This window comes from Micromys minutus (genome assembly GCF_963924665.1).
Source record: "Micromys minutus genome assembly, chromosome: 2".
In the NCBI taxonomy this organism is placed as follows: Eukaryota; Metazoa; Chordata; class Mammalia; order Rodentia; family Muridae; genus Micromys; species Micromys minutus.
In genome coordinates this window covers 89,026,438-89,040,607 of record NC_137971.1, presented here as the reverse complement: position 1 = coordinate 89,040,607, position 14,170 = coordinate 89,026,438, and the positions used below count along the sequence as shown (strand labels likewise).

The 14,170-nt window shown below is 40.3% G+C and overlaps 1 protein-coding gene across 1 annotated transcript; it reads left to right on the top strand.

The window, feature by feature from the left end:
* Positions 1-3,174: 3,174 nt before the first annotated feature.
* Positions 3,175-4,119, top strand: LOC308417253 (olfactory receptor 2D3-like; the record flags this gene model as incomplete). The annotated part of the gene is made up of 1 exon (XM_080912420.1): positions 3,175-4,119. One exon carries the CDS (start codon positions 3,175-3,177, stop codon positions 4,117-4,119), a length of 945 nt encoding a protein of 314 aa, XP_080768546.1.
* Between the last annotated feature and the right edge of the window lie 10,051 nt (positions 4,120-14,170).

The following is a 14,170-nucleotide window of genomic DNA, read 5'->3' as shown; positions in this document are numbered from 1 at the left end:
CCTCATCTCCAAAAGAATGTCCTCAGTCCCCTAACCCTACCAGACCTCCCATATCACTGGGGCCTTACATTACTAGAGGATTAGTTGCTTCTTCTCTCCCTGAAAGATGCTCAGGACTTAGAGGGAGAAACCTAGATGAAATTCCCTCCAGTAAGAAGGGGAAACTTATAGAATCTACCTACAGTAGAAAGACGTGGCATCAAGTGGAGAAATGGGGTTGCCATCCCACAGTCAAATTCTCTAACCCAAAATTGTTCCTGTCTAAAAGAACTACAGGGACAATAATGAAAAGAGACTGAGGAAAAGAAAGTCTAATGACCAGTCCGAATTGAGAACCAGCTGAAGGGCAGGCCCCATGGCCTGACACTATTACTGAAGCTATGATGTGCTTACAGAGAGGAGACTAGCATGGCTGCCGTCTGAGAAGCCCAACAAGCACAGGAAAGAGACAGATGCAGATATTTATGACTAAGCAATAGACAGCAGTAGGGAATGCCTGTGTTTTAATTATTGTTATTTTTAATTTTTTTACAGTTCTCTGTCTCTTCCTCTCGCTTTCTCTCTCTCTCTCTCTCTCTCTCTCTCTCTCTCTCTCTCTCTCTGTGTGTGTGTGTGTGTGTGTGTATGTGTTTGTGTGCATGTCAGAAATCTTTTTTGTGTTTAAAAAACACAAATATACTTAATAATTGATTACTTCATTTTATTAAAATCATTCTATTGTTATCTTTATCACTGTGGGATTTCTATAATATAGTTTTCAGAAATAATACAAAATCTCTATTAAGTTTTTATATCATCTACATCTGTATCATAGTCTTATATAATATTGATTTTATAGACTGACAACAAAAGAAGTATCCAGGGCCATAAAAGAAGCCAATTCATGTATGTGAAAGACAGATATCTGTGTTCTTGCTAATTATTTATTATACTGCATAGATTCTGTTATATAGAAAAACTATAACTTATTTAACCTATGTCTAAACTATAGTTAGTTGATACATAGTTACTCAAAAGATACAGAGTGCAAAACGTTGACTTTTGAGAAGAAAAATGAACATTTGCTTTTATTGCTATTTTTAAATTTTTTAGACATTTTAATATACTATCTTACCCTTCGGTTTTCTCCTTACAACACTCTTCATGTATAACTACTACCTTGATATCTTCCAAATTTTGGCATCTTATCTATCTATCTATCTATCTTTCTGTCTGTCTGTCTGTCTGTCTGTCTGTCTACCTTTGTCTATATATCTATTTATCTATATATCTATCTATGTATATATGTATCTATGTATCCATCTATCTGATGGGTGCAAGATGAAATCTCAGAGTCAAATTGATCTGCATTTTCCTTATGACTAATGATTCTGAAGATTTCTTTAAGTGTTTCTTGGCCATTAAAGATTCCTCTCTTGAGAATTCTGTTTAGCTCTGTACCCCATTTTTAATTGGGTTATTTGGTTTGTTGGTATCTAACTTCTTGTGTTCTTTATATATTTTGATATTAGCCCTCTATTAGATGTAGGGTTGGTGAAAATCTTTTCCCAATTCATAGGCTGAATTTTGTCCTATTGACTGTATGCATTCCCTTACACATCTTCAGTTTCATGAGTTCCCATTTGTCAGTTCTTGATCTTAGAGTCTGAGCCACTAAAAAGTTCAGGGATTTTTCTCCTGTACCAGTGCATTCAAGGATGTTCCACACTCTTTTCCAATTAGTTTTCTATCTAGTTTTAGTTTGAGGTCTTGGATCCACGTGGACTTGAGTTTTGTGCAGGATAATGAATACAGATTTACTCACATTCTTCTAAATGGAGACATCTAGTTACACCAGCACCATTTGTTGAAGATGATTTTTTTTCATTGTATGACTTTGGATTTTATTTCTATAAATTTTTTTCCCATACATGTGTGGGTTTATTTCAGGATCCTCAATTCGATTCCATTGGAAAACATGTTTCTTTCTGTACCAATACCACAGGTTTTATTATTACTATTGCTCTGTAGTAGAACTAGAGGTCAGGGATGGTGATACCTACCAAAGTTCTTTTATTGTACAAGATTGTTTTGAGTATCCTGGGGTTTTATTTTTCCATATGAAGCTGAGAATTATTCTTTCCATGTCTGTAAAATTTTGTGCTGTAAATTTAATGAGAATTTTATCAAATCAGTAGATTATATTTGGTAAGATGGCCATTTTTCTATGTTAATTTTACCTAACTCATGAGTTTGATTGTGAATTCTCTATTAAACTCTATATTAATTTCACCAAGGTGATATTACCTGAACTATTATGACAGAAGTAACTTTCCTTAACCTTATAATGCCTTAATATTTGACATGCTAAATCTGTACACATTGTACACAACAATTTCTTCATCATAGTCTGTATATTATCTTTGTAATACAAATCTTGGACTTATTTTATGTTGTCTTCCATAAATGGAGAATGTCATAGGTAACTTTTATCTAGCATCTTTAGTGTTCTCTTCCAATACAGTCATAATCTCCTTATTTCACAGACATATTAGACATATGTCACAAGAGTCATTCAATTTTTTCCATTGTTTCACAAGTCGTCATAAAAGGACATCATAAAAACTTAAATTGTTTATTCTTCTATTTTCATGTATGAATTATGGCCCTCCTATAAAACTAGCTGGGGAAAAATTAATGTGTTTTTTTCTTGATATCTATAATTAGTTTTCTCTACATTTATGTCTATGTAACATGTGTGTGCCTACTGCTTTCAAAGAAAAAGAGGACATCATATTATTTGAAACTAAAGTGAACAGCATCTACAAGCTGCCATGCTGATGCTGAGAATTCACTCTGGGTGTTCTGAGCTGTATTTCCAAGACTTTCAGAAGATTTTAAACTATATTTATATTATCTAATATAAAAATACCAGTGATCTTTTTAAAAAGCAGCAGTGGTTATAAGAAATTTTTGAGCAATGAGGGATGAGGTTATTGTGCACTAAAATAAAACAATTAGAATAAAAATAATCATATGTATTAAATAGAACATGTTAAAGAGAAAATATAAAATTCAAGAACTACTGAAATACATGTTAATTTTAACACAAGTCTCTTCTATTATATTGTAATGCATGAATTTAATCATACTGTTATTATTGCTTCTGACAAACAGGTAAATAAACACATTTCAATGGGAAGAGAAAACCAGACCTTTGTAGATGAGTTTTTGTTGCTGGGCCTTTCACAAGATGCACAGACTCAGATCCTCCTGTTTGTTCTTTTCTTCATCATTTATGTGCTGACTGTACTTGGAAACCTGCTCATCATAATCCTCATCTTCATGGATTCTCGACTCCACACCCCCATGTACTTTTTTCTTAGAAACCTCTCTTTTGCAGATCTGTGTTTCTCAAATAGCATTGTTCCTCAAGTGCTGTCCCACTTCCTGGCTAAAAGGAAATCCATTTCCTTTTGGGGCTGTGTGACACAGGTAATTGTCTCCCTTCAGATTGGGTGTACAGAGTGTGCACTATTAGCAGTGATGTCCTATGACCGGTACGTGGCTGTGTGCAAGCCACTGCACTACTCTACCATCATGACCCACCAACTATATCTGCAGTTGGCCATAGGGTCCTGGGCCAGTGGACTAGTAGTATCTGTGGTAGATACTTCTGTTGCCTTCCATCTTCCCTATAGAGGGCCGAACACACTCAGTCATTACTTTTGTGAACTCCCTGCCCTCCTGAAGGTGGCTTCAGCAGATACTTACAGCACAGAAATGGCCATCTTTGCAATGGGTGTGGTAATCCTCCTAGCACCTGTCTCCCTCATCCTCATCTCCTACTGGAACATCATCTCCACTGTGATCCAGATGCAGTCTGGAGAGGGGAGACTCAAGGTTTTCTCCACCTGTGGATCTCACCTCATTGTTGTTGTCCTCTTCTATGGGTGTGCAATTTTTAACTACATGCAGCCAAACACCAAAACCACAAAGAAACAGGATAAGATAATGTCTGTGTTCTATACAGTGGTGACTCCAATGTTAAACCCCATCATTTATAGTCTGAGGAACAAGGATGTCAAGAGTGCCTTCAGAAGACTAGCTGCTAGAATGGCCTTTTTTAAGAAGCAGTGATCTGTGGGTCTGGTTTTTAGAACCGCGGTCGCAGTTATAAATATTGAGTAAGATTTTGAGGCATTATTAAGTCATTCTAGGAATAACTGTGAAACAGGAGAACACATTGTGACCACTCCAAGCCAGAGCACAAACAAAATTGACAAAGGTATAAAACTGGGTTGTCTGTTGGTTGCAAGAGTTGAGATTTACAATTTCAATGAGTGGATAGTTAATTAACCTACCTTGAAGCAAATTTAGGCATAATCATAACTAAATCTGCTGGCACATGCATTATTAAATGCCATTGTACTACTGGCTAGTTTTATGTCAACATCAACTTGGCATGGTTTTCATCATCTGAGGGGGAAACTCAATAGAGTGATTTCCTCTGTAAAGATTGGATGTAGACAGATCTGGAAAGAATACTCTTGATTGTTAATATTGACAGCACATCATTTTTGAGGACACTTTTTAGGTTGGTGGTCCTAGGATCTATAAACAAGCAGTTCGAGCAAGGAATAAAGAGAAAGTCAATAAGCAACACCCCTCCACATCTTCTGCATCATCTTCTGCCCATTTCAAAATCTATAAAACTGTAACATGAGTTATTTGCTCATTTACAGACATGTAAGAAGCATTACTTTGGGTGTCCCCCATACTATAACATCACTAAAACATGTGACCTAGCATGTATTATTTCTCATAGCTGCACAGACTGGAGTCCAAAGCAAAACACTTCACTTTACCTTCTGCATTATGTATGTATGATCTTATCGCCTTGCACGACCATTGAAACCCCATACAGTTTACACACAACTGAGAGGAGAGAATAGGCAAGAGTGGCTGGCGACTCCCGTCTAACTTAATGACCCTTTCTACCTGCTTCTATCATGTATGACAACAGGCCTGATCTTGAGAGCTGCTTGCAAGTAGACAAAACTGCTCTTCTGCTCTGCTGCAATTTTCTATTGATGTAATGCTGAGAAAATGTCATCCTACAAATAAATGATGAAGCATATCTTTTGTTGATGGGATCACTAATGAATTTCCAATGTCCAGCCCAGAATTTGTCACAAATTACAGTCTCAACAAATATATGAATAACTTGGAGCTCTGAGCAAAACTGTTGGTTTGAACCATGTTTTTTTTTCTGTGTTTTTATCTACATAAATACAGTCTGGTTAGTTCAGAAGAGATGGATTTCAAGACATATGGAATGGAATAGAACTTATACTAAAGATTCCAAAGCATCTTAATATCCCTTGGACTTCAGGGTCCTTTAATTTGACAATGTCAGTCTTTTGTTGAGAGAAACGTCATCAAGTTTCTCCCCTAATAGCTGGACTATGAGGAACTTGAAACCTGAAAATAAGCCTCAAGGACACTGCCAGGCTGTCAAAGAAGGTCTTAGGCTACCTGATAAGAAACTTCACACCCAGACTAGACCCGTAACTTTTTTCATTTTGTGTATTTATTCACTCCACAAAACTGTTGACTTACAATAATAACAAGTTGGAATTTTTAATTTTCTTCAGCTTGTTAAATACAACATTTATAAAGACTTTTCCCCTCAAGAACAAATGACATTCCCTACCACATTCCTAATTTTATAAAATATCATTTGTATTTTGCTAATAATATTCTAAATCTTGGTACACTGAGAAGGCGCTGAGCAAGCATGAAAGAAGTGAACTTCAACTCTAACATTCCCATTTTTTTTTCTCTTAATTTAGGAATAGTAATCTCTAACTTCAGTGTTTAGGTGGTGATGAGATGAGATGGAAATGTCTGCAATTATAAAGAAAGTAATACACACACACACACACACACACACACACACACACACACACTTATCATCTTTTACCTAGTGGACTCCTGGCTTAAATCTAAAGATGCCTGTGGAAAAAATTTTCCAACTTATTAACCACTTTTCTTTGCTCTTGAAGCAATGTGTCTGTCCATCTGTCCAAGTACCAATCACATCAGCAGATCATAAGGACTCCTGAACATTCTCTCGCAAACTTCCTGTCTGTATGTCCCCACACCTATTACATGTCCTGTTATCTCAAGTCACAGGCTAACCTTCCCCGTCTTACGTCATAATATTTCTCTGAGGGGACTCAGTTCTGCTGCACAGCCATCCTGTAAAGACATGATCAGGACAATGCAGGCACTGGGAGGGGTAATAGGTGTAATACTGTGGTTGGATTTGATGACCACAGAGTGACATTTTGACTATGAGATAATAAACATTACAAAATTTAAGACATTTTATACATTCATTTTTTTTTGAGCTGTAGAAGAGGACATCATGAACCAGCTTTGTTCCCACTCACATACTGACAAGTTCTTGGATTAAGTGACTCCAATTTTTAAGTCTCTATTGGATAATTTGATTATTTTAATCATTGTTCATTGCAATGCTTTTATTTCCCAGACATCCAATTTTTCTAATGTGTTTGGTGTGAGAATCACTCATACAATTCATATTAAGATGTTATTTTAGGATAGTAAGGTTTAAACACACACTCAAGGCTTGAATGTAATCATCTTTGTCCATCCATACTTCCTTCTCTACCTCCCTCCTTGGCTTGTTTCCTCCCTTTGGGCTTGCAAGGGAAGTACTATACCACAGAGCCATATTCCAAGAGCTCTGAAAAAAAAAAAACAAAAACAACCAAAAGTTCTCAATGAGTTTCCCAGGCAGACTGAACTTGAGATCCCCTTGCCTGGGCCTCTCAGGTAGCTAGTGAATTGGGTTTCTGATGGCTGTAATGAAACACTGTGACCTCAAGCAATTTTTGTAGGAACAATTTATTTGAACAAAATATACTGAATCACAGTTCACTGGAAAAAGCCAAGACAGGAACTCCAAAAAGGCAGAACCCAGGAGACTGGAGTTGATGCAGAAACCATGAAGGGGTGCTGCTTACTAGCTTCCTCCCCATGACTTACTGAGTCTGCTTTCTGGCAGAACCCAGACCACCAGCCATGGTTGTCCCCACTCACAGTGGAATGGTCCATCTCATATTACTACTTCAGAGATTTCATACAGGTTTGCCTACAGCCGGGCCTTTCAGAGGCAATTTCTTCATCAAGTTTCCCTTCCCTCTGATGATCACAGCTCCTTCCAAGTTGACATAAAACCAGCGACCACACTGAGAACTGAGGCCTGTGCCAGAAAATGTGGCTGTGCTTGTATCTAAAACAGATCCATAGCAAAATAATTAAAATTACCCCCACTCTTTTTTCTATTTTTTAGGAGACTAATTTCTCCATTTCCCTCCTGTGACCCACTTGATTACATCAACTTCCCTGTTCAAAGATATAACTATTTACATTAAACAACTTTTCAATTTTCTCTAGGTCAGATAATTTATCCAATTTCTGTTGGCTGGTAGAATTTATATAGCCAAATTCCTGTCAACTGAACTGCCCTGATTCTTCTCAGTCAGAACCATTGTAGAACTGAACTCTTTTTCTTTTCCTTTTTTTTTTTTTTTTTTTTTTTTTTTAGTTAGGATGATAGTTTTTTGTTCTATCCTAGAAACGTCATGAAGTTATTCGGGTTTTGGGGGGGTTTTTTGTTTTGTTTTGTTTTGTTTTTTGTTTGTTTTTGCTGTCCATTTGGGTTTTTTGTTTATTTTTGTCTGTTTTAATTGGGAATTCACTGTATTTACATTTCAAATGTTATATCATCCCTCACAACCCCTTCCTCATCCCTTCCACTTCCTTCCAAGAAGATTCTTCCTCACCCAACCATTTTCTCCAACACCATGACTTAGCATTTCCCTACACTGGGTAAATGAGCCTTCATTGGACCAAAGGCCCCTTCTCCCATTGATCCAAGACAATGCTGTCCTCTGCTACATGTGCAACTGAAGCCACTGGTCTCTCCATGTGTGCTCATTTGTTGGTACTTTGGTCCATAGAAGTTCTTGAGAATTTGGATGGTTGATAATATTGTTCTTCCCATGGGGTTGCATACCCTTTCAGCTCCTTCAGTCCTCTCTCTAGCTCTTTCATTGGGGACCCTGTATTCAGTCTGAAGATTAGCTGCAAGAATCCTCAAGTGAATCTGGATGACTCTGGTAGAGTCTCTAAGGAGGTAGGCATATCTGGTTCCTGGCAGGAAACACTTCTCGTCATCAGCAATAGTGCTTGGGTTTGATGGCTGCCTATGGGGTGGATTCCATGGGGAGGTGCCCTCTGAATGATCTTTTCTTCAATCTCTGCTCCTCTATTTGTCCCTGTATTTTCTCCCATGAGTGACTTGCTCTCACTTCTAAAGACTGAGGCATCCACATTCTGGCCTTTTTTCTTTTTGAGCTTCATAAGATCTGTGAATTGTTTCTTAAAGATTCAGAGCTATTTTGGGTTAGTATCTACTTATCAGTGAATTTATAATATGTGTGTTCTTTTGTGACTGGGTTACCTCACTCAGGATGATAGCCTTTAGTTCCATCCATTTGCCTAGGAATTTCATAAAGTCATTGTTTCTAATAGCTGAGTAGTACTCCATTGCGTAAATGTACCACAATTTCTATATCCATTCCTCTGTTGAATGAACTCTGGGCTTTTTCCGGCATCTGGCTATTATAAATAAGGCCGCTATGAACATGATGGAGCATGTGTCCTAGTTAAATGTTAGAGCGTCTTTTGGCTATATGCCCAGGAGTAGTATACCTGTATTCTCAAGAGGTACTATGTCTAATTTTCAAAGGAGCAGGCTGACTGATTTCCATGATGGTTGTACCAGCTTGCCATCCCACCAACAATAGAGGAGTATTTCTCGTTTTCCATATCCTCACCAGCATCTGCTATCATCTGAGTTTTTGCTCTTAGCCACTCTGAGTGGTGTGAGGTGAAGTCTCGAGGTGGTTTTGATTTGCATTTCCTTGATGACTAGGGATGTTGCACATTTCTCTAAGTGCTTCTCAGCCATTTGATATTCCTCAGTTGAGAATTCTTTCTTTAGCTCTGTCCCTCATTTTGAATAGGATTATTTGATTCTCTGGAGTCTAACTTTCTGAGTTCTTTGTATAAATTGTTTATTAGCCCTCTCTCAGATTAAGATTGGTAAAGACATTTTCCCAATCTGTTGGTTGCCATTTTGTCATATTGACAAAGTCCTTTGCCTTATAGTAGCTTTGCAATTTTATGAGGTCCCGTTTGTCAATTCTTGATCTTAGAGCCTAAACCATTGGTGTTCTGTTAAAGAAATTTACCCCTGTGTCTGTGTACTCTAAGCTCTTCTCCACTTTCTATTGTATTAGTTTCAGTGTTCCCGGTTTTATATGGAGGTCTTTGATCCACTTGGACTTGAGCTTTGTACAGGAGATAAGAATGGGTCAGTACGAGTTGCATTGGGTTGGGCAAACAGCCTGCACACAGGTCCCTGGAAACTCAAAAGAGCTGCAGGAACGCTCTTTATCCTAAGCAGAAGAGTGACTCAACTTCTACTGTCCAAGTTCTACCCTGGAGAGGCTGCACAGAACTCTCATGGTTCAAGCAGCAGAACTGCCTCGGAGTGCACACTTCCAGCCCAATACCAGAACTGGCCAAGCTGCATCTGGAAGGACAGCTCACCTGCCTACAGGTCCCTGGGTGCTCAGGTGAGCTGCAGGAATGCCTTCTATCCTAAGTGGAAGAATTTTGTATATTTTAAAACCTGATACAGAAGACTCATTACCGCCTGCACACGGTTGAGCCCAAAGAGAAGCCTTGGCACTCTCCCATCTAAGCTCACTGTAAGCCCTAAGCCTGCCACATACCCTCACCAGATGTCCAGGGAGGGAACATCTGGTGATCTTCTGAGCAGATAGAGAGGTAAACTGGGGGATCGGGTCCTCTCTGGCCCAACAAGAGAGTCAGGTGACTGCCATCAAGTCTCAGGACCCACCCACAGACAGATGAGACCCCAGAACTGCCTTGAAATTGTTCTTCTGACTGAGAAGGACAAAGAGCCCACAGAGAGCTTGCCACACACCCTTCAAGCAGTTCCAAGAGGGATAGCCTGGAGTCTCTAAAGGCCAGCCGTGGTTGCACGCTCAGATCAAGTCCCTTCCTGAACAGCAAGAGGGCAGGGTGACCACCATCAAGACCCAAGACCCACCTGCACAAGGCTGAGCTCCAGAATAGCCTCACAAGAGCTTTCCTACCTGAGCCCACAGAGACAGAACAGAGTCTGCAATCAGAGCTCACTGTCTGCCTACAAATAACCGAACACCCAGAAGCAATTTCCTTCCTTAGCCCATAGGCCCTCAGATCTACAGGAGAGACAGGCTCCAATCAGAGACAACAACATTACCTATAAGAGGAAATCGAAAGAACCTAAGCAATGGAAACCAAGACAGAATGGACACATGAGAACCCAGCTCTCCCTCCACAGCAAGTAGTGGATTGATAAACACACCAGAAAAGCTCTTGCTTTTAGACTTGAAATCATACTTCATGATAATGATGGAGATCTTGGAGAAGCACATGAATAACTTAAACAATTACAAGTGAACCAGAAAAAAAACACTCAAAGAACTGCAGGAAAACACAAGTAAAACATCCAGTATATCTAGAACACAATGAAACCAAAATGTAAGGATAATAGGTGTAGATGAGGGCAAAGACTTCCAACTAAAAGGCACAGTAAATATCTTCAACAAAATCATAGAAGAAAACTTCCCTGCCCTTAAGACCAACATGACCATAAACATTCAGGAAGCCTACAGAACTCCAAATAAATTGGACCAGAAAAGAAACTCCTGCCAACACATAATAGTCAAAACACCAAATAGTCAAAACAAAGAAAGAAACCTAAAAGCTATAGGGGAAAAGGGACAAGTAACATATGAAGACAGACCAATCAGAATAACACCTGACTTTTCAACAGAGACTATGAAAGCTAGAAGATTCTGGACAGACGTCATACAGACCCTAAGAGAACACAAATGCCAGCCCAGTTTATTATATTCAGCAAAATTCTCAATGACCACAGATGGAGAAACCAAGATATTCCAGCGCAAAAACAAATTTACACAATATCTGTCCATAAATCCAACCCTACAAATAATGATAAATGGAAAAGTCCAACACAAAGAAGGAAACTACACCCAAAGAAAAGAAAAAAAAATAATCACACAGGGAAAGCCCGTGGATGAGGACCAAATGCTCAGACCATTTGCCACCTGGAACAGCAGAGGTCCGGGGACACAAGCCTAGTGATACTCCACTGTGAGTAACCAAAGCAGAGACAGAGCAGCTAGGTGGAGCACGCAGAAGACATGTCCCTGTGGGCCACGTTGTGGCCTGACCTCTGGCATTGGGACTCGGTTTCCAACCAGAAAGCCCTTGGGCATGGACCAAACGCTTGGGACCTTTGCCACCTGGAGCAGCAGAGATCTAGGGACACAGGCCTGGTGATACTGCACAGTGAGTAACCAAAGCACAGAGGGCTAGGAAGAACACTCGGAAAACATGCCCCTGCGGCCCATGGTGGGGATGGACCTCTGCAATAGGGACTTGGGATCTGCCCGGAAAGCCCAGGCTCACAGACTAGACAAACAAACCCAAACTAGTAAGGCACTGGGCCTTGTCAGTGGGATCTGGGATCGGCCCAGAAAAAGCAGTGCTTGAAGTTCAACTTTAGAGACCCTCATACACCTGGACCAGAGGGGAGCCTGGCGCATAGGCACAGGGAGAGCACATCAGGAGTTCTCAGTACTGTGAAAGTTCTGTGCTATCAGTAAAAGGGTCCATTTTGGCCTAGAGAAAAAGCCAGGTCCCTTCCAGTAGGACTCAAGACCTGTGGCCACAGGGCTAAGCTACCAGAACAGCCTCACAAGAGATCTCACACCTGAGCCCACAAAGACAGAGCTGAGTCACTGATACCAGAACTCACTGCTTACCCACTAAAAGCTGAACACTCAGAAGCAGTTTTCTTCCTGAGCCCACAGACCCTCAGGTCCATGGGAGAGTCTGGTACCAATCACTGACAACAAGACCACCTATAATTACAGAAAAAAATAAAATGGCGGGAGCTTCTGTTTCCACCCGGCGGCGACTTCACGGTGCAGAGCAGAGCCCAGCCCGTCTGCCACATGAATCGACAGCTCCTAAGGGTTTAAAAACTGGTGAGTAGGAGATCTGGGCAGCCAGGGAGCAGACAGAGCTCTGCAGAGTGCGCACAGAAACCCAACCCCTGCCCTGCCCTCCCTAATCCAGGAACGAGGAAGAGAACTTTGGAACTTCTGTTACCACCTGGCAACTCTGAGGCATAGAACCAGATCTGCAACCTGGACCAGTGGAGATCCAGGGACACAGACCAGATACAAGGGAAAGGCGAGAACACATCACTGACAACAAAATGGCAAGAGGAAAGTGAAAGAGTATATCCCAAGAAAACCAAGACAACCTGGCAACACCAGCACCCAGCACTCCCATAACAGCAAACATCGGAATGCCAAACACTCCAGAAAAAGAAGACGCAGACCTGAAATCATACCTCAAGATGCTGATAGAGATACTTAAACAAGAATGGGAGGAAAAGCAAAAAGATTCAAAAGCTTTTAAAGAGGAAACAAGAAAAACACTCAAAGAACTAGAGGAAAACAGAACCAAAGAAATGAAGGAATGAAAGAGGGAAATTAAAACGAAAATTGACGCAATAAAGAAAACACTAAGAGAGATAACCCTAGAGGCAGAACACCAAAAAAAGATATCAGGAGTCACAGAAGCAAGCATTTCCTATAGATTACAAAAGATCGAAGAGAGAATCTCGGGGGCAGAGGACAACATTGTAAACATAGACAAAACAGCCAGAGAAGATGCAAAACACATAAAGCTCCTCACCCAAAATGTCCAGGAAATCAAAGACACAATGAGAAGACCAAACCTAAGGATGATAGGAATAGAAGAGGGAGAAGAGTATCAACTAAGAGGCACAGGAAATATCTTCAACAAAATCGTAAAAGAAAACTTCCCTACCCTCAAGAATGAGATGACCACGAGCATAAAAGAAGCCTTCAGAACTCCAAATAGATTGGACCAGAAAAGAAATACCTCCCGATACATAAAAGTCAAAACACCAAGTGCCCAAAGCAAAGAAAGAATACTAAAAGCAGTAAGGGAAAAAGGTCAAGTAACATATAAAGGCAGACCAATCAGAATCACACCCGATTTCTCAACAGAGACTATGAAAGCTGGAAGAGCCTGGACAGACATCATGCACACCCTAAGAGAGCACAAGTGCCAACCCAAGCTGCTATACCCAGCAAAACTATCAATCACCATAGATGGAGAGACGAAGATATTTCAAGACAAATCAAAAGTTACACAATATCTGAACACAAACCCAGCACTACAACGAATTTTAGGTGGAAAACCCAATACAATGAGGGAAAATACAGCCTAGTAAAAACAAGAAAACTCCTAAACAAGAAAACTAAAAGAAAAAAAAGACACAGACACAACTCAACCCACAAAAGCAATAATGGCAGGAAACAGAAACAACTATTCCTTGATATCTATTAACATAAATGGACTCAACTCCCCAATAAAGAGACATAGGCTATCAGACTGGATATATAAACAAAATCCAGCCTTTTGCTGCATACAGGAAACTCATTTCAGAGACAAAGACAGACACTATCTCAGAGTAAAAGGGTGGGAAAAAAAACTTCCAAGAAAACAGCTCCAAGAAGCAAGCTGGAGTGGCTATTCTTGTTGGGATTCTGTAAACCCCACCCCTCAGTTACTTAGCAACAGCCAGGTATACCCCACCTCTCAATTACCCAGCAGTGGCCAGGTATGCTCCGCCCCAGTGACCTGACACTATAAAGGAGCTGCTTGACCCCTCCTCTCTCTCTTGGCCTCTCCTGCCCTTGTGCTCTTGCAGCCTTGCTCTCCCATTTCCCTTCCCCTCTCTCTCCCATGTGCTCATGGCCGGCCTCTACTCCTACTTCTCTCTCTCTCTGCCTCTACCACCCTCTTAACTCTCCCATGACCTGAATAAACTCTATTCCGTACTATATTGTTGTGTGGCTGGTCCCTCAGGGAAGGGATTGCCAACATGGAC